General features: G+C 35.9%; 1 protein-coding gene across 2 annotated transcripts in view; it reads right to left on the reverse strand.

Annotated features, from left to right (window-relative positions):
* The window catches only part of CCDC148 (coiled-coil domain containing 148), a 233085-nt gene that overhangs the window by 144110 nt on the left and 68103 nt on the right, over positions 1-20872 (reverse strand). For both annotated transcript variants that reach the window (XM_087435234.1, XM_087435235.1), the window contains exons 4-8: positions 14653-14756; positions 7944-8026; positions 7590-7741; positions 6319-6414; positions 6062-6243 (exon numbers count right to left, since the gene is read on the reverse strand). In XM_087435234.1, the coding sequence (XP_087291360.1) occupies positions 6062-6243; positions 6319-6414; positions 7590-7741; positions 7944-8026; positions 14653-14756 (617 nt within the window). The remainder of the gene's footprint in view (positions 1-6061; positions 6244-6318; positions 6415-7589; positions 7742-7943; positions 8027-14652; positions 14757-20872) is intronic.

Below are 20872 nucleotides of genomic sequence, written 5' to 3' on the forward strand. Positions count from 1 at the left end.
GCCCATAGTTTACATTAGGATTCACTCATGGTGTTGTACATTTTATGGGTTATGATAAATGTATAATGACATGTATCCACCAGTATAGTATCATACAGATAGTTTCTTTGCCCTAAAAATCTTCTGTTCTCTGCCTATATATACCTCCCTCCCCCAACCACTGGCAACCACAGATCTTTTTACTGTCTCCATTTTGCCTTTTCCAGAATGTCACAGAGTTGGAATCATACAGTATGTAGCCTTTTTAGATTAGCTTCTTTCACTTAGTAATATGCATTCAATGCATATTCAATGCAATTCAATTGCATTCAATGCAATCCTCCATGTCTTTTCATGGCTTGCTAGCTCACTTCTCCTTAGTGTTGAATAATATTTCATTGTCTGGATGTACAATAGTTTGTCCTTTCATCTACCAAAGGACATCTTGGTTGCTTCCAAGTTTTGACAATAATTAATAAAGCTGCTATAAACATCCTCATGCAGGTTTTCGTGTGGACATAAGTTTTCAACTACTCTGGGTAAATACCAAGGAGCGCGATTGCTGAAGTCTGAATATGATTTGCTTAGGTGTAGTTTTTTTGGTATTTATCCTGTTGGGCATTGTCTGAGCTTTCTGGATCTGTGGTTTGGTGTCTGACACTAGTTTGGGGAAATTCTCAGTCTCTGTTGCTTCAAATATTTCTTCTGTTCTTCTCTCTCTTTCTTCTCATTCTTGTATTCCCATTACACATATGTTACATCATTTGTAGTTGTCCTACAGTTCTTGGATATTCTTTTCCGTTCTTTTTTTCAGTCTTTTTTCTCTTTGCCTTTCAGTTTTAGAAGCTTCCATTGTCATATACTCAAGCTCACAGATTCTTTCCTCAGCCATGTTCAGTCTACTAATGAGCCCATCTAAAGTATTCTCCATTTCTATTGTGTTTGATCTCTAGCATTTCTTTAATTGTTTCTTAGAATTTCCATCTCTCTGCTCACATTAGCCATTTGTTCTTCCATGTTGTCTAATTTTTTCCACTAAAGCCCTTAGAATATTAATCATCGTTTTTTTTTAAATTCCTGGCCTGATAATTCCAACATTTTGTCATATTTGACTCTGGTTTTGATGATTGCTCAGTTTCTTCAAATTGTATTTTTTGCCTTTTAGTGTGCCTTGTAATTTTTTTCTTGTTGAAGGGCAGCCATAACGTACTGGGTAAAAGGAACTGTGGCAAATAGGCCTTTAGTAACAGTGATAAGGTGTGAGGGGAGGAGAAGCATTCTATAGTCCTATGATTAGGTCTCAGTCTTATGGTGAGCCTGTGCTCCTGGACTGTGAACTTCACCAATCCTCCTCAGGCTTTTCCTCCCTTAGGTGGGACAGGGTGGCTGGTGAGGGCTGGAGTTGAATACTTCCCTTCCCCCACATGGAAGGCTAGACCTGGCTGCAGTTGGATATTTTCCTGCCCCCAGGTAGGTTAGGCTCTGATAAAACCCCAGCAGTTTAGGCTCTGACAAAATCGCTTCTCCTGAGGGCAGCCCTTATTAAGAAGAACAGAATGCTCTGGGATATTTCAAAATGATTCCTTTTCCCCTCCCCCTGACAGAGGCGCAAGGGGATTTTTCTCAGATATTCACTGTGAGTACCTGGTAGAATCCTGGAGGTAAAACTCACAAGAGTGCGGGGACAACCCATGACTAAGGCCCAGTGGAGTTTTTAACTCTCAAACTTGTCCACACTCAGCTTCCAGCAATTTGTCAATTACAGTTCAGATTTTCCTACCCCAACACTGGTTCCCATTAAGGTTTCTGCTCATGGATTTCTTCTCAGGTAAGTAGTGATTCTTTGTATTGCCTGTCTCTCCAGTTTGGGGGGCTGTGGTTTGCCCTGTGACCTCACTTCCATGATGTATCTAGGAAGAGTTGTTGATTTTTCAGTTTGTTCTGCTTTTTACTTGTTGTTAGAGCAGACTGGCAAATTCTAAGCTCCTTATGTGCTGGACTGGAAACTAGAAATCCCTGTTGATTCTTTAAAGATTTAAAACCTGCTGAGAAACTATCCTATTAGATTTTCCTTTTAATGTTTATGTCATTGAATTTATTTAAACTTTTTCCTTATGATTTTCACTGCAGGTAACACATTTTAAAAGATCTTTCCCACTCCAAGGTTACTTAATATTTGTTTTTATTTTTATCTAATTCTTTTATAATTTTTTTTCCTCTTTACAGATTATAATGCACCTGGAGTTTATTGAGTCATATGGAATAAGGAAGAGATCTAACTTTATTTTCCAATTGCCTGTTATTTAATACTATCTTATAAATAATCCAATCTTTCCCCCACAGTTTTGACATTTTCTCTTTATAATAAATTAAATTATTATAGATATTTTCTTTTTCTATATTTCTATTCTATTCCACTGAACTGCTACATATTCCATAGACACACAAAACTTTCTAATTTATTTTAATATTAAAATATATATTTATGTTTGGCTGTGCAAGTTTCACCACCCCCCCACACTCCCAGTTATTCTTCATTTTGAAACTTTGGCTATTTTACAATCTTAATTTTCCTAATAAATTTTGGAATAATTTTTAACAATTCTTCAATTGCAATTGTATTAAATTGACAGATTTTATGAGTCATGAATATTTTGAAATCAAATCAACTGTTGTATAAAATTAGGGATGTTTTTAGTTGCAAGCAACTAAAATTCCAACTCACACTGGCTTAAGATATTAATGTCGACTAAATGCCCTTGAAAATGCAGCGGTGAAGTTGGCTTCCCATGCCTTTCAAACAAGGCACCAGCTCAGCGTCCCCATGATTATCTGGGCTCTGTCCTCTCCGTGTGTGTTTTCCTTCGTTCACAAGATGGCTGCTAGCAGCAACCTCAGCTATGTACTTTCTTAACACATCCACAGAGAAGAAAAGGTACTACTTCTCATAAGAATCTAACAAAAGTTCTGAGCTGTTCCCTGATTTCAACTACCCTGAGCTAGTTGCTGTGGCCTGCGGAAATGAGATTACTGACTGGTACATACTCCCAACCAGGGCCTTCCTTTGGATCTGGGGATGGACTCATTCCAACCCAAACCAGCAAGGTGCTACAAAATAGGGGGAATTAAAATAAACGTGGGGATTAACCATGGTGTCCACTGCCTTTAGCCCAATGAAAACTTCTTGTAATTTAAAAACGTCTCCCAGATATTTCAACCTTCTTATGACATAGCAGTACGGATCTGTTTAAAATATGCACACACTTACTTGCACAGATGGGCACATATATGTATACAATCTATGTGAATTCTCACAAGGCATAATAACTAGAACCAAAAGGGGAAATGGTCGTATCAAAATAATAGCAGATACTGGCAAATTAGAAGTCCAAGTAATATTACAGTTGAACACATAATTCATTGTGCTGGTTAGAACAGTATATCTGCATGCCATACCTCCCACCAGCCACAGATTGCTGATGCTCACCACCTCTGTATTTATTCAAAATAGCCCATTTACTCTCTCTCTCCTCAATGAAACTACTCTTGAAATCTCATTCAGTTTTACCAGTGCTTCATCATTCACTGCCAGCACATTTATAAAATAGTCTCTTCAATTGATGTTTGCATGTAATTTTCACTTGGTCAGAGTACATGTGTACATGTTGCTTCCCCTAAATATTGCAAGCCTTCTCAAAGGCAAGGCCATATTCTAGTCTAGTCTGTCTGTTGAACTGCCTATCAAGGAGCATAGCAGAGACCACTGTATATTAAGGATTACCCAACAAATATTCATCAAGTAAAATGTACCATTAATTATATAAAATTTATTCTGGATAATCATATGTGGCAAACAGACTATTAAACTAGAATTTATGAAAATATGTTCTTTCAAATAGATCCCTACTGTTCCCATAACATGCCTTGCCGCTCTTACCTTCATTGTTTTCACCTTTACTTCAACTCAATTGAATAATCATTTATTTAGAAGCTGCTATGTGCGGGGATGTGCTAGATGCTAAGGATACAAATATTGCTAATAAATTCCTTCGTCTTCAAGGGGTTTACTATCTAGTCATTTAATATCCCTTCTTAGAATGTCCTCCCTGCCTCTTGTCTGCCTTATTCTAACTCTGCCTCTTCAAACTCCATAGTGAATGTTACTTCCTCCATCAAGCCTCCTAAGGCTTCCTTCATCAAGCCTCCTATTTTTTCCTCAGTGTTTCTTCCCTCTGCAGAAATCTTAGCATGTGATGTATATTCATCCTAGTCTCTACTTAATCTTCAGTAATGGCAGTGGAGCTGTGAATCTCAGCTTTTTCTGAGTGGCTCAGGATTGCACAAAGGAAGAGCAGAAATTGAGTTCAGATTAAAAGGAAAGGAGGAAAATGGGCTGTGAAGGATAGGTCTTAGTGGAAGGGAGCCATTATAGGCTGCTAAGGCAAGCTTCTCCATGTTTAGGAGCTGCTAACCTAAAAACATCACAATCTCAGCAAGCTTTCCTGGGGGGACAAGATGCCATCTGGGAGGAAAGCTTATGGGATGGCCAACTTGCTTTAAAAGGACAGAGTCAGATTTATCTCCTTCACGGTCACAATCAGTCACAATCAGCCTGATTATAATGTCCCCCCTTCCAAAAAAAAAACCTCTTCCTCTTGCTTGATGAGTTCTAAAATCTCTTTAACAAGGTTGGGATGGGGAGGGGAGAGAGGATGTTCATTTTACAGTTAAACACTTAAACTAAGCGCATGGTTGAGTTGACGGTGCACTGTGACTGAGTTTCAATTAAAGTGTAATTAATTAACCAATCAACATGTATAAATGATATATTATTAATTTTTTTTTCTCAGCTTTATTGCAAGGTGGGAAGGAAAAAAGAAAGGCAGAGAGGCAGGGAGGGAGGGGACTCATAGGAGACCAAAAGTGTCTGCCTGGGAGCAACATGTGACCATTGCCACAGAGACGTAAAAAAAGACGCTTAGATCAGGAAAGACTCAGACTTCACCTAGGATTGTCTCTCGGAGTGTGCTGAGACAAGTAGAAGGTGTATCCAAAGAGTTTGGATCAAGAAGCTACTAAAGCAAATAACTCTACTTGGTAGAATTTAAGGTTGCTATTCATTTCTTATTGTTGTTGTTCATTTCTTAACACTAGTAATTTCATATAGAGGAGTTTCATTTACAGGCAATTCATTAAGAAATGTAAAAGATAAAAATATTTGTCATATTTATTTTCTTCTATTTCAAAGTAAGAGCCTTTTACTTTTAATTTACTATAAATGTGTCCCTTCAATAGTTTTCCTTTCTTTTTAAATATATATTCTTTGGGGAAATTTTTGAGGTCAATATAATAGAATAAAAAGCATGTTTTCCTATAAAATGTTCCCCAGAAACTTCACATACAGAACACTACATGAGGTACACTATTGATCTGACCGGTGGTGGCATTTCTGGGTTTGTTCACTAAATGAATTTTAATATAGAATTTATACTAGAGAAGATGACCCTGTCAAAACTGAATTTCAAATCATGTAACATTGTATTTGTCATTCAGAAGAGGATTGTCATTCTCAGGATACAACCAAAAGTACATTTTCTAAAAAAAAATTGATGTTTTTAAAACTTTACAAAATATACTTTGTGTTCACCGTAGGACAAAATCACAATAGATTATAAGTAACATAATTCCATGGGTACATTTTCCATTGTAATCAATTATTGGTATTGATTTGTAAATTTCCACTGAAGAGGAGCTTCATATCTTGAAATGAAAATTCATAGTTACTGAAAATTCATTTTAGAAAAATATTTCTTACCTCTAATAAAGAGTTCAGTGAGAGGGGTATTTTCATCATGTTTCAACCTTATAAAAATCTTTAAAATCATTATTTTAGGGATATTATTTTGGAGGGAAAAAGAAACCTCTCCATTCAACAAATAGGCAATCTAAACATCTATTGATTGACTGTATTCCAATCACATAGTAACTACGAAAATAGTAAATCAGAAGTATAATAACCCCCAACAAAAATAAAAAGTTAGTGGCAAAAATGTAGATGATTCAAGTAGTTTTATCTTATCACCTGTATATGTCTTCTAACTGTAGATCAAAATCTTGAAGTTTCTTTTGATATTTCTCTGTAAATTTACAGAACTCATTAAGGATTGAAGATTTCAAATCAGGGTATGGGCATTCCAAAGTTTCTAATTCTGTGGGCAGTTCACTAAGCAGGTTACTCCTTTCTTCTGAGGAATGATCTAGCATCTGAAAAAAGATTATATGACTATTTTAACACAAATGACAAATTGATAAACAAATTACTATCTGCATTACACTTACTTTCATAATCTGGTCTGAAAGATTATTTTCTATTTTCTGTTGCTCCAGGCTAAGTCTTTCAAAGACAGCTTTCAATTGTTTCTTAACGAAGTCAACCTATAGGACATTTAGAACAAGCAGTGTGCAAATTATTGTGATTCATCCAATGTTTATATTTAAAGTCACAAGAATTATTCTCAAAAGTCAATAAGTTATGAAAAATTAGATAAGAGAAATTCCCTTTGAGGACCTGTGGAAGAGGGTTCAAGAGATGCCATGGCTAGGCAGTACTTATCAGACAAAGCAGCATCAATGAGGTTTCCAGACACATAACCCAAAAACGAGCTCAGGAAACAGTGGAGTCATAGCCACTCTGCACCCACATTTGGATTTTTTTGTGATAAGGCAGAGAGCTTACCAGACTGTCTCTGCTTCAATCACTGCTTTCTTCCCTTGCCCTTGCCTCTAATCCCCAGCTGGGCATGGATTCTTAATTCTTTTTTTAAAATTATTATTTATGAAAGCAATATAACAACACTACAGAATAACCGAAAAATAAAGAAAAATCATCTAAAAGCCTATGTCTAGTGCAATTAAGATCAAGGAGCTTTGCTTTAGTCAGGGAGATAGTCAATAAACTAATAAAAAAAATAGATAAGAAAGTATCAGGAGGAGGTAAGTGACGTCAAAACAGGGTGAGGTAATAGGGAGTGACTGCTGCTTCTCACATGGGTGATCAGGACAGGCCTCTCAGAGGAGAGGACATTTAAGCTAAGACCTAAATGACAGAAAGTGCCATCTGTGGGACAGAGGACACAGCCAGTGCAAAGGCCTTGAGACAGGAGGGAGCCTGGCATGTGTGAGGAACAGAAAGAAGGCTAGCATCAGTACGACAAGGTCTAGGAGGAAAGGGGCATGTCGGGTAGGAGATGACACTGAAGAAGCAGAGAGGGGGCCAGATGTATAGGGAAGAATTATAGGTCGAGCCCTAAGGGACTTTACCAGGGGGATGACTTGATTCCCCTGCACTGAAGGTAGGATCCTAGAATGCACTGGAAGGAGGGGCAAGAACGGAAAGCAGGGAGACCAGTTATGAAGCCACTGTAACATTCCAAGTGAGAAATGAGCGTGCTTGGACGGACACAGGGAAATGTTTAAGATATCGAGTAGACAGAATTTGCTATACCTTCTATTTAAATACACAAGACCCACGTTCGTTGCTTATCTCAAACTGATCTCGTTGGGACAAAAATGAAATATTACATTATTAAAAGTAAAGGTAATATACTGACCTCTTCCAATACTTTCACGGAGTTAAACTCAGTATGTGAGTGTGAATGCTGTGAAATGTGATGCTGTCTGTATTTTAGATCCGCTCTCAATTGCTGAATAGGATTTATCACATTTTTAAGATATGTGCACCATTGCTCTGATAACTCTTGTTCTATGGGGAAACAAAATTAAATCAAAGTGACACATTATTATTTTAAGTTTCTTCAAGAACAGGTCATTAGAATGCAGATTTACTTTTGGATTTCTTTAGAAAAAATCAAACAGCAGCTAATATTAAAAGAACATGAAGTGAGTGGTCCACTTACATCTTCAAAATAAAATTCCCCTTTAAATACAGGATCAAAAAATCTCACCAAAATTCGTTAGGTCAGAAAGACATTCATTTCCAATGTTCTCTCCATTGAGAAAGGATTTTATTTCCGATTCCATTTTACATCTGAAATAGATATTATCCCATTCAATTTTTTTACAATCATAAACATATATATAGATTTAAAAAATAACTAATAGTAGAAATACTCAATCTAATGTGGTTTCATTCACCTATTCACTGATTCAGACCGTGCACTACATTCCTAACATGGATTCGGTACTTGCCAGACACTGAGATAGAAAGAAGTGGAAATGAACACTCCAGGCAGAAGCAATAGTGTGAGCAAAGGCAAGCACGCAGCACGTCCTAGCTTTACTTCATGGAGAGCGTGCTGAGGGCACTGGGAATCTACTGAGGGATACTAAGCCGACCTCGCCAGCTCAGATCTGTGTTTCAGAAAGATTCCCAAGGCAGCAACATGGTGGATGGGCTCGAAGGAGGTGTGATCAATAAAAATGGAAGATGAAAAGGAGGTAAACCTGAACTAAGAGGGAGGGAATTTTAAAAGTTAAGAGATGATGAGGTCCCGAACTAGGGAAATGGGAGTAAAAGTATATTTTATTTTTATACAGTCTTTTATTATATCATTTAAATACAGTCATTTTTAGAGTAAAATCATAACTAGCACTAAATGGACATCCAAAAATATTGTAGTCTATCCCTTGCTTATGGCAGATTTAATGAAATCATAGAAAAGAGTTTTCATTTATTATGATTATGAAAATGCAATATTAAAACGGTATAAAAAAGGAAATAGCAACAATTACAACACTTTAATACAATGATTATTTTTATTTTGCATATAAGTTTCTAGCCCTGTCTACATGCATGTGTATTTTTTTTTTTTCCCTCAAAGCCCCAGTAGATAGTTGTATGTCATGGTTGCACAGCCTTCTAGTTGCTGTATGTGGGACTCGGCCTCAGCATGGCCGGAGAAGCTGTGCGTCAGTGAGCACCCAGGATCCGAACCCGGGCCGCCAGTAGCGGAGCGCGCGCACTTAACCGCTAAGCCACGGGGCCGGCCCACATGCATGTGTATTTTAAATAGTTGTAATTATGGCATATTTACCATTGTATACTGGGGGTTTTTTGAATAATATTTTTATTATTAAATTATTATTATATATAAATATATTAAAATATATTTATTATATTTTTAACATATGTTATTATTATACTTTATTATTAAATTATTAATAAATAATTTTCATAATTATCATTTATTTTAATGGCTGCATAATATTCTATTTTAATATATGTGCCATCATCTTCTAAGACAATTCACTTACATGAGACAAGAATTTCGTTTGTATGTATAAAGGAGGGATGATACTGCAGATGACACTTCACTGTCTATTTTTCCAGCATGTAGTTTTTGCCATAAGTGTTTTCAAGATTACATTTGAAACTGTTACATGGAGGATGGGTGCATAATAAAGTTATTTCATAATGGATTTGTTTAAATAAAAACATTGCACTTATAAACCACCCATCTCAGCTCCCTTATATTTTCAGCACCCAGAAAGCCAGAGTAGAACATAGAAACCAATGGGAGAAGTGGCTTTGTTCATACAGGAAATCAACCCGCTACTTTACATGTAATAATTCTAGTAAGCTCCATCCTGGCTTCCTACATTAACAACCCTCATCCATTAGACAAGACCAGCCCTTTTCTCTAATTGTCCTCATTGCCCAACAAAATCCAGAAGCATTTTTTTATGTTCTCAAGAACTATAAGAATCTGGGACTAGCTTGTGAATGCAGGCTAAAATTTCCCAAATTGTGTTCTAAGAAACAGTAATGTCAATGAGATGGTAGGAAAAATGGAAATGGTGAACTAAACAAAATCAGACAAGTTTCTATAGTGTAGGATTTCTCAGAAACTTGATTATGCTAAATGGCATGGAAGTTTGCCAAAAAGGGGATGAAATATAAAGTATTTTCCTAGGACCATGAAATTCATTATTCTTCATGGAGTATCTTGTTTTGTAGAATGTAATTTAGGAAATAGAGATAAAAATTGTGATGGACTCAAGAGCATTAAAAATGGTAACTCTGGAGAAGAGACTCCTGCCGTGTTCATCACTGAGATGCTAGACTAGGTCCCCATGTTCACCAAGTTGTATGCAACAACCTCCACATCTGAAGAGGAGACAAATGGAAGGCAACTTTCTGTGTCCAAATCTGCCAATTTAAGCACTTCCTAATGCTATTTGGCCTGTTCTCTTGTACCACTGAATATGATTGTACTACAAAAAAGCCTCCTGAGAGTTTGTGTAACCATTTGCCTAGAAGATATATTAATCTTCTTCTTAGACATGCCCAGTTGCAATGCAATTGTGTGCAAGATAAAGCAGCCTGGTGAAGGGTGTTCTTGAGCTCTCAAAAGTCTACTGTTAGTACAAGTCCTCATCCTTCCAGGTTGGTGCCAAAGTGCTAGGCATAGAATCAGTCTCCTCAGAACATCAAAAATTACCCAGAGCTTCCTGAGATTTCTGGAGTAACCATTTAGTTACCAATTTCAGCAGAACAAGTGAAACATGGGGTGCAAGAGAGTGGTAGAGTCAGAAGCCATTTAAGCAAACAATAAGCAAAGGGACATGCATCATGAAAGGCAGAGCAAGAGAGTATGTTCAAGTTCCATAAATGGAACTAACAGCCAGGAGATCTGCCGAAAGTTAGGGCACCAGAGGAGGCTGAAGGCCAAAGCTCTACCCCTCCTATAAGGAAGGAACTCAGCAGCTCAGACAGCTTGGTACCTGACACTCAGCTACTTGATCTGCTTCTCACTCTTGAAAGAATCTGTCCCAGCTGAGGTACCACAGAGGCCAGAGAAGGAAGTCTCACAATCATTAGCTAAGGAGTGAGCTTGGGAGCTGGGCTCAGAGTTAGTTCTCTGGGGTTCTGAATCACACAATGTCAATACTGGTCTCAATTTCATCTTAAATGTCATCCAGACAACATTTAGTTGTTGTTGGCAAAACCGCATGATATCCTCTGTATACATCCTCTGGATAATGGTGATATGTTTAAAATAATGCTTTAAAACTAAAATTGTTAGCAAGAGACTGCATATATTTCTAACAGAGACTTGGTTATAAAAACATCCCTTGTAGGCATTATAGTAAAAGTAGTAAGGCATACAAATAAACCCTCCAAACTTTATTATTCAAAAATTCTTATTAAAATAAAAATTGTATTTGTTTACCACATGGTGAATATAAATGACTTCTTACTTAACCTCTAAACCAGTCATTCTGAAACACGGGAGCAAGTGCCCTTGGGAAAGTGTATCAAGGTCTTCAAGGGGTATAGTTTGAGAAAGCATATTAAATATAATTTTATAAACTTAAATATTAAATTTTATAAATGTAAATATAAACTTATAATTTTATATTTGGAAATTTTACATGTCTAGTTTCCTTAGTACAGATTTCAGAGAATTAAAGCTTAGCAAAATCTTTTTTTTCTAGCAAGGCCAGACCATTTAGAGTTCAAGAGGTGTGAATGGAACCTTGTGGAAAAAAGCAAAATCTGCTCAACTCCAAGTTCACGGAGCACAGGAGTTAAAGGCGAGTGCTCCAATACCACCTTCACATAAATTGGCTGCTTTACCTTCTGCAAATAACTTTAACCCTCTGAACCTCGAGATTCTCATCTGTAAAATGGGGATAGCAATGATACCTACTCTGTGGGGTACTATAAGGATTAAATGAAATAAAGCATGTAGAATACTTGACATATCACCTGACACACACTAAATTATCCAACAAAGGTGAGCTGTCATTAGAGGTCCTTACCTTCTGCAGGCCCGTGATTCTCAAATGGAGCCTCTTATAGTGATGAGAATATTTTACTTTTAATCTTTTATTAAAAGGGAATGTAGATTTTTAAAGATTGAGAAACACCTGATAGAGCTTAAACTCCTGATTTTCTTGTGGTCGCTGAAAGCTCCATAAATCTAGCCATTTCTCTAACTTTCCTCCTTTCACTATTAGTTTTTAATTTCACTGAACACATATTCAAATTAGCCTACTTTCTAGAATAACACAGAAAATTATCTTGGAATTCTTTTTGTCCAATTTTCAGTCCTTACAAGTTTCAAGACATTAAGGTTATTATTACTTGAATGTTTTTCACTTTCATCAGGTCAATCAAAAGAATTATTTTCCATAATGATATGCATACGACTCTTCTATCTAGTTCAAGAACAACCTAATACACATATTAAGAAGTGTGTGAAACAGCCAAGAGAAAGACTTTCACCAGTGTCTTCCTTTACATTTGAGCTTGCATTAGTGAGCACCGTATAGGAGTCGCCCTTTATCCTTGGTTTCATTTTCCACAGTTTCAGTTACCTGCAGTCAACCGTGGTCAGAAAATATTAAATGGAAAATTCCAGAAATAAACAATTCATAAGTTTTAGATTGTGTGCAGGTCTGAGTAGTGTAATGAAATCTCAGGCCATCCTGCTCCGTCCTGCCCAGGATGTGAATTCATCCCTTTGTCCAGTTGATCCACACTGCTTATGCTACCTGCCCATGAGTCACTTAGCAGCCGTCTCAGCTATCAGATCAACTGTCACGGTATTACAGCGCTTGCATTCAAGTAACCCTTATTTTACTTAATAATGGCCCCAAAGCGCAAGAATTGTGATGTTGGCAATTCAGATATGCCAAAGAGAAGGTGTAAAGTGCTTCCTTTACTGGAAAAGGTGCAAGTTCTCAACTTCATAAGGAAAGAAAAAAATCATATGCAGAGGTTGCTAAGATCTACGGTAACTTTTATTACAGTATATCGTTATAATTGTTCTATTTTATTATCAGTTATTGTTAATCTCTTACTGTGCCTAATTTATAAATTAAATTTTATCATAGGTGTGTATGTACAGTATAGGAAAAAAACATAGTTATATAGAGCATTTTGAACTATCCATGGTTTCAGGCAGCCACTAGGGGTCTTGGAACATAACCCCCATGGATAAGGCGTAATTAAACTGTAATTAAAACTTCCTAATGACTCTCCTTTTTATTATGTTTCAAATTATGCAAATTTTTAAAAATCTTTTTCTGATGGGCTCAAACATTCTCTCCACAAAAAGGTGACTTTTTGAGGGATAAGATGGGTCTGATTTGTTTTTATAGCAGCAGTATGGTGACAAAGTCTATATAATTTTGTTTTTCTATGTTTTAGATTATATGACGACGTAAAACCATTTCCAATCATGAGCCTTTTACTTCACATGCAGGAATCTCTTGCCAGAATAAGAAACTCCTATTAATATGAAAAGCGCTTATGTCAAAAGTGAAGTTAATGGTATTTGGAAATTTAACTTAGAATAAGACCAGAAAAATTATCTATTTTGATATAAAATATATGCATAAAAACATACATTTTAGGGGGCCGGCCGGGTGGCGCAAGCGGTTAAGTGCACGTGCTCTGCTGCGGTGGCCCGGGATTCGCCGGTTCGGATCCCGGGCGCGCACCGATGCACTGCTTGGCAAGCCATGCTGTGGCGGCGTCCCATACAAAAAAAGTGGAGGAAGATGGGCACGGATGTTAGCCCAGGGGCCAGTCTTCCTCAGCAAAAAAGAGGAGGATTGGCAGATGTTAGCACAGGGCTGATCTCCTCACAGAAGAAAAAAAAAACATACATTTTAAAAAGCATACTTTATAAATACCACCATCATTAAAACTAGTATATATGCCTCAAATGGATGGGAAACACATCTGCCTTCTCTTTTTGCCTTGACTTTTGAAAAGAAATTTATTTTTCAGAGATTACAATTAAGATCAAGTATAGAATCATTATTTTGTTTTAATTCATCTTAAAGTGACTGCTGCTGGGGCCGGCCCCGTGGCTTAGCGGTTAAGTGCACGCGCTCCGCTACTGGCGGCCCGGGGTCGGATCCCAGGCGCACACCGACGCACCGCTTCTCCGGCCATGCTGAGGCCGCGTCCCACATACAGCAACTAGAAGGATGTGCAACTATGACGTACAACTATCTACTGGGGCTTTGGGGGAAAAAAAAGGAGGAGGATTAGCAATAGATGTTAGCTCAGAGCCGGTCTTCCTCAGCAAAAAGAGGAGGATTAGCACGGATGTTAGCTCAGGGCTGATCTTCCTCACCAAAAAAAAAAAAAAAAAAAGTGACTGCTGGAAATAATAACAAAAGTCAAAAATCTAAATTGAATAAGTTAGTCATGATGCAGCTATATCTAGAAATCACTCAACTTGAACCCTTTAGTTCACCCGTTCCTTCATTTATTGAAAGCATTTATATATCTCTTTCTATGTGTCCTCTGTAAAGATGAATAAGATGGGATGTTTGCCCTTGAGAAGTTTACCACTTTATAAGACAAATATGTAAACAAAACATCATAATCCACTGTGCTAAGTATAATATAAATAAATACAAGTATGGGTGGGAGTGCAGAAGAGTAAGTGATTAGCAGATATAGATTATCTTTTTTATCCTAAGGCAAGCAAAAGCCATATTAATATGTTCATTGGATTCCAAAGTTACTGAGGAAATGAACAGATTTTAATTTGACTCACGTTCAAACTATAACTTTAAATTTTAATTATAATGGTTTAATTAACATGGAAAGTTATAGAACATCTAACTAGATAAGTGCACCCTTAGTAATTCCTATATGTTCATATCGAGATTTCTTTGAGTTCTTACCTGACTTCATTTAGCCTTTGGTGTTCTTGCCACCATACTTGTTTGTGTTGTTTTATTAGTGTTTGTTCTTTAGACATCTTTGAAGTCTGCATTGCTTTTCTGATCTGGATTTAGAGGAACAAAAGAGGAGCAATCTCAGTGTTTTTTAAATGTGTTTTCCACAATGGAAATGTTTAATCTGCATTTTCTAAATTAAATACTTATTCTTTTTCAATCCTATTAGAGTATCTTCTAACAGAAAATCCACCTTAAGATAAGTACCATGTTAAACAAAAAGCAGGGAGGGGAAAGAAAACATTGTTTGGAATACTGACTAATTTTAAGTACTGTTTTTAAGGTGTTCATGAAAAGAAATGTGAAGTAATTCTATTTTCCATACATACAATAAATAACACCTTAATTCATACGGCCTCTGAAAATTTTTCAAGAGAATTCCATATGTTTTCTCACCTTTTTGACACATCTTCCCTGCCAGGCATCATAGACATCATTAATCCCATTTTACAATAAGGACACTGAAGTTCAGAGAGGTTAAAAGACTTGGTCAAGATCATAAAGCCAGTAAACATCAGAATCACATAGAATCTTGGTGTTTGGATTGGTTTTTATCTGATCCTTCAGCACAGGATGGGAAAAAGTCATTGGATAAGTTGTTAGGAGGCCTAGCTTTAGTCCTAGCTTTAGCAACTACTAGAAATATGACCTTGAACTGTGTATACAATTTTAATCTTTCAACTCCATGACTTTGTAAATAAAATTTTTAAAAATTTAGGCAAATATTTATTTGAAGGTACTAAACAAAAATATAGTGAAAAATCATGTAGCATTGAAACCCAAATTTCCAACTAAATTAAAATTTTTCCCACATTTTTATGACTTTTTTAAAATGTAGCACATAATTCGTGCTGTTGGATTTCTGTTGACAAGTTGTGTCAGGCCAGGTTCTGTTTGCATTAAGATCCATTCTTGGCCATCTCCTTGATCTGCTCCATATCACAGAGCAGCCTGTGTTCAGAGGCTGTTCTCAGGCATCCTTATCAACTGGCTTCCAGCTGGTTCAGCCAGAGGGAGACATTTGTAGTGGGATGTTGAAGGGAGGGAGGAATGGACAAGCCAAAGGATTACTCCTCTTGCCTTCTCTACTCTCAGAGGGGTCTCCAGGAGCATCTGCATCTTGTCCATTTCTTGAAAATTTCAAGAAACTCCTTCATTTCTTGACAGTTCTACTATGGTTCCAACTATCTCTGGGTAACCTCAGCCCATGAGATGTGGTACAGCCTTCCTTTTTCTAAATGTCCCTCCAACCTAGACACGGCAGTGACTTCCTTCTATTGTTCATCCCTGTAGGGCTTCACAGTCCTCTGTTAGCTTCTCAGCTCTAGCACCTGTGTAATCGTTTCCTGCATTAAAGACCCCTGCACTGTAAATCCTCAACTCGTGTCTATTTCCCGATACTCGTGTACACTGAACTCATGTATTCTGTATTAATACTTTTAAACATCTATAAAAGTGCTAATCTCAAATCAGAATCTTGATGAAACATGCATATATTATATTTTCTCCTACTAGAATATTTAGTACCCTGAGAGCTTTAACAGATCAATACTGAAGATATAAAAACTTCAGAAGAGAAGTCCTAAAAAGACTCTATAATGCATGCTATTTCTAGCTGTCATTCACTGATTACTTTAACCTTGACTTTATCTTTCTGCTATTCTGGTTACTGATTCAAAATTAGGGGTAGAAGAAAACAAATAACCCAAACATTATTTAAAAAACACAAAGTCAAAGTCAAATCTTTTCCTCAGGAGATCTTTAGAATGCTACAATTATGAAATGTAGAAGAAAAGTACATTTAAATAAGAACAGGACACTGCAGGGAAACATTCAGCAATCTCTATTTTACCTTCTGAAAAAATAAAAGTACACAGTGTTTCTAAAATCTGACACTCTAGGGTTTGCTTTAAGAATGCCTAAAATTCAACCCAACTATTTGCATCCATAGTCTCTAAAGTTTGTTGCAGCAGATACAGCTTTTAAAATTAGATTTCTTTGACATATTTGGTCCATGTTGTACAAAAAAATTAAAACACATTGGTGAAAAATGTAGACACATCTTTATAGCTTAAAAAAAAATCAATGCTGCTGCCTTTGGGCCCAGAGAAAGACCAATTAAGTAGACCATAAAAGTCAAAATAAAGCTACCGGTTTTCACTAGACACTTCCAATATTTTGCAGAAAATCCTGATTTTTTGTAAATTCACTCATGAAATCCTATCCTTAGGCCAAAAATGAAGAAAAATGAAGTCTTAAAAGAATAAAAAGATTTAAAGTTGTATCTTTATCAATAAAGAGATTTCTAGGTGATTCCAACTTACTTTGCTGGGCAATAAGCCATTTGAAATCAATATTTAAGGTGGATGATGATTTATGTAGAATGCTGATGAATTAAAAATAAAAAATTCGTAAAAGAATCAGAAACTAGAGGTTTCCTACGTGCTTTATGATGATGATCCAAGATAACAAAACTCTAAATAGGCACCTTGAAATACCATGAAAGCCCTTTGGGCCAAATGATCCATCTTTAGATATAAACAACAATAACTAGTGTACAATTTAAGTGTTGGTTACATGTGTGTATACATTTGTCAAAATTCGTTGAGACATACACAAGATTTGTGCACTTTACTGTGTGTGAGTTACACCTCAATAAAGAACTGTTAACATAAATAAAAAGAAAAAAAACCCAACAATGCTAAGATGCAATTCCTCATCTATCAGGTTGGCAAAAACTCAAATGTTTAACAAAACACTTTGTGAGGTTGTGGAAACACTGCTCTCTCTTACATTGCTAGTGGGAATACAGAAGGATGCAACCCCCCAGAGAAGGGAATCTGGAGACATAAAGCAAAATTTCATATGGATTTACCCTTTGACCTAGCAATCTTACTTATGGAAATCTATCTGAAAACTATATTGGCAAAAGTATTAAAAGATAAATGAACAAAGCTATTCACTGCAGCACTATTTGTAATAGAAAAAGACTCAACACAAACATTCCATCGATAAGTGTTCTTGCCAAATAAATTGAACCTGAATCTGATCAGGTCTCTAGATATAACTAGCAATTTACTGGAAATAAATGATACAGAAAAACATGTTAAATGACACCACCAGGATGTAATCAGCAAAATCCAGACTGTAAGAAACTATAAAGGACAAATAATGCAATTTCTTCAAAAAATAAATTACAGGAATACAAAAGTATGGAGGAAGAAATCCAAAAAATAAAAATCAATTGCAATATATGGATATTATTTAGATACCAATTTCAATAAACTTTAAGAAAAAAAATTGGAGACAATCAGGGGAATTTAACACTGACTGGATATTTGAAATTATTAAGAAATTATTAACATTTTAATGGTAACGGTATTGTAGGGTTTGGGGTTTTGGGGGTGGGGGGTTGTTAGCCCTAATCTTTTAGAGATACATGCTGAAATATTTATGGTGAAATATTATGATGTCTGAGATTTGCTTCAAAATAATCTGGTGCAGGGGGAAGTTGTGAGCAGGAGTATAGAGGAAACAATGGCCAAGAGCTTATCATTGTTGGGGCTGGATAATGTTACAGAAGATTAATGAGACCATTCACTCTAATTTTGCATATGCTTACAATATTCCATAATATAATGTTTAATAAAAAGAATTAGTAGGGCTCAGCTCCATGGCTGAGTGGTTAAAGTTCCACGTGCTCCACTTTGGCGGTCCAGGTTCACGGGTTCGGATCCCAGGCATAGACCAACTCCGCTCGCCAGTCATGCTGTGGCACTGTCCCACATACAAAGTGGAGGAAGACTGTCATGAATGTTAGCTCAGGGCTAATGTTCCTCAAGCAAAAAAAAGAGGAAGATTGGCAGCAGATGTTAGCTCAGGGTGAATCTTTTGCAAAAAAAAACAATTAGTGGATGGATACTTGAGTTGGACAAGAAGAAATATTCATTCTTGCTAAGCAAAGAAATTCAAATAAAAATATTGTAAAGATCCTTTTTATACTTAAATTGGGAATGAACAGTTAATACGTTATGTACCCAAAATTAGTCTCATTTTTCAGCCCAAATCTACTATTTGGCTTCAGGTTCAATCTCAGCCTTTGAAAGACTAGATCACTCAATGTACACAACAGTGTCTTATCTGGCATTCCAGAACTGGTGCATGATCAGTGACACAGTGATTATACAGGTGACCATCACATCTAATCAGTATAACGATACCAGTAATACAAATCAGACAAATCTTCTGAATTTATCCTTTTCAAATACAGCTAAGTGTTCCAGACATAACTTCAAGCAAAAATCTCTTTACATGCTTTAAATGTTAACATTCTATCATTCAGTTTAAGTATATTTACATTTAATATTGCCAGAGTAAAGTGCTGCAATAATTAACAATGATTCTTAAAGCTGTTAATTTCATGTGTGAAAAAAAGGAGCACATGTAATTAGTAAACTAAAAAGGGAAATAGACTGATAATTAATACAAATATTAAGAGAAAATGTGTCAACTATGTAACATTAGAAAAAATAAAATATTCTTCTTGAGCCAACACATTTTATAAAAATTTAAATAATAATATAACAAAGAATAAAAGAGATATCATTACGATCATAATTCTAGTTGGTGTAGACTATTTGGTATATTAATTAGCATTCATAACATTAAACAAAATAAACTTTAAGAATTATATTTAATTTCCAGTTATCTAATTCCATTTAAGCCATGAGTGTTTCAAGAAAAAGTCCTATTTGGGAATTATTCACATCTTACAAGAATAAATTAAAAGCAAAATGTCAACTTGCTCTCTCTAAATTAAATGAGAAGGGAAGACTCCCAAAATCATGTACAATAGCGTTCCCAATACATCTTCCTTAATCCAGATGTAATAAAAAATGAAAACTGTATAAAGAAGAAAGTATTAGAAAATGATGAGGTATAAGGACACATTTGTTCTCACTAACAGAAATTCAAAACAACAGATAATATACAAATGCTTTAAAAGGACAATTCCTTATCATTATGAATCTATGGAGACTAAAAACGGAAGCAAAAAGTTTGTCAAAATGATTGCTACAGACTGTCACCATTTTCAGTAGTTGAAGACAAGGGATTTTTTGAGATTTGCCAACCTATGAATCCCAGGTACAAAGTTATTTCCAGAAAATATGTAACTAAAAAGTTTATGTTTTATGAACAAAAAGGTTATTGATGTTATTTAAAATGTCATTGAAAAAAAATTAAAATAAAATAAAATGTCATTTGAAAGTGATCATCTGTTCAATCTCACAAATGTATAACACAGTGACTGACGAGAGAAGCAATCTAGCAGCTGACAGTGCTGAGAAATTATTATACCTACACTTAATGTCAAACTTTAAAAACCACACTAATAATTAAAAATTTTAAATATGTTTATTCTTTGATAGTGATTCTATCATCAAAGAGAAATTTGCTTTGACCAAATACTGATTTTAATACTCAACCATTCCACATTCAACCAAAATGGGTTTTTTTGGTCCATGATGGATGGATGGATGGATGGATGGATGGGTGGGTGGATGGATGGATGGATGGATGGATGGGTGAACAGATGGACAAACAGATATACAGAAAATATTAGGAATATATATGAATACATATGAATATATATGTACATATTCCAATACTGACAAAGACATAGAGAAAATGTTTGTGGTGGCATCTATATTAAAACAATGCTTTGGGAAAGAACTAAAAAAACATTCATACTTTTTGGCCCAGACATCCCAATCATGGGAATTTATCCTACGAGAGTGGAGGATTCTAAAACATGAAAGATGTCTATGCAAGAAGATATTTACTGAAGCATGACTTCAAATCTCATAAAATTGGATACAATCCAAATATCCCCAAATGGGGATGTGATAAGACATGCATCTTTTTCTATGTGGAGTACTCATCACTGCTGTTTTTGATTAGTTAATTCTTGTTGGCATTGAGATCCCAATTCCAATGTCACTTCCTCAGAAAAGCCTTCCCACCCAATTAGGATCAAGCTCTGTTATTATACACCAGACAGCATGTTTTTATTGGAGTTTATACTTAATATAATTTTATTTTGGTTTTTACTTGATAAACACTGCCTTACCTGATCCCACTCTCTTGTAAACAATACACTCCATGA

This window comes from Ceratotherium simum, chromosome 9 (assembly GCF_057802395.1).
Source record: "Ceratotherium simum simum isolate JZ-2026a chromosome 9, ASM5780239v1, whole genome shotgun sequence".
Lineage (NCBI taxonomy): Eukaryota > Metazoa > Chordata > Mammalia > Perissodactyla > Rhinocerotidae > Ceratotherium > Ceratotherium simum.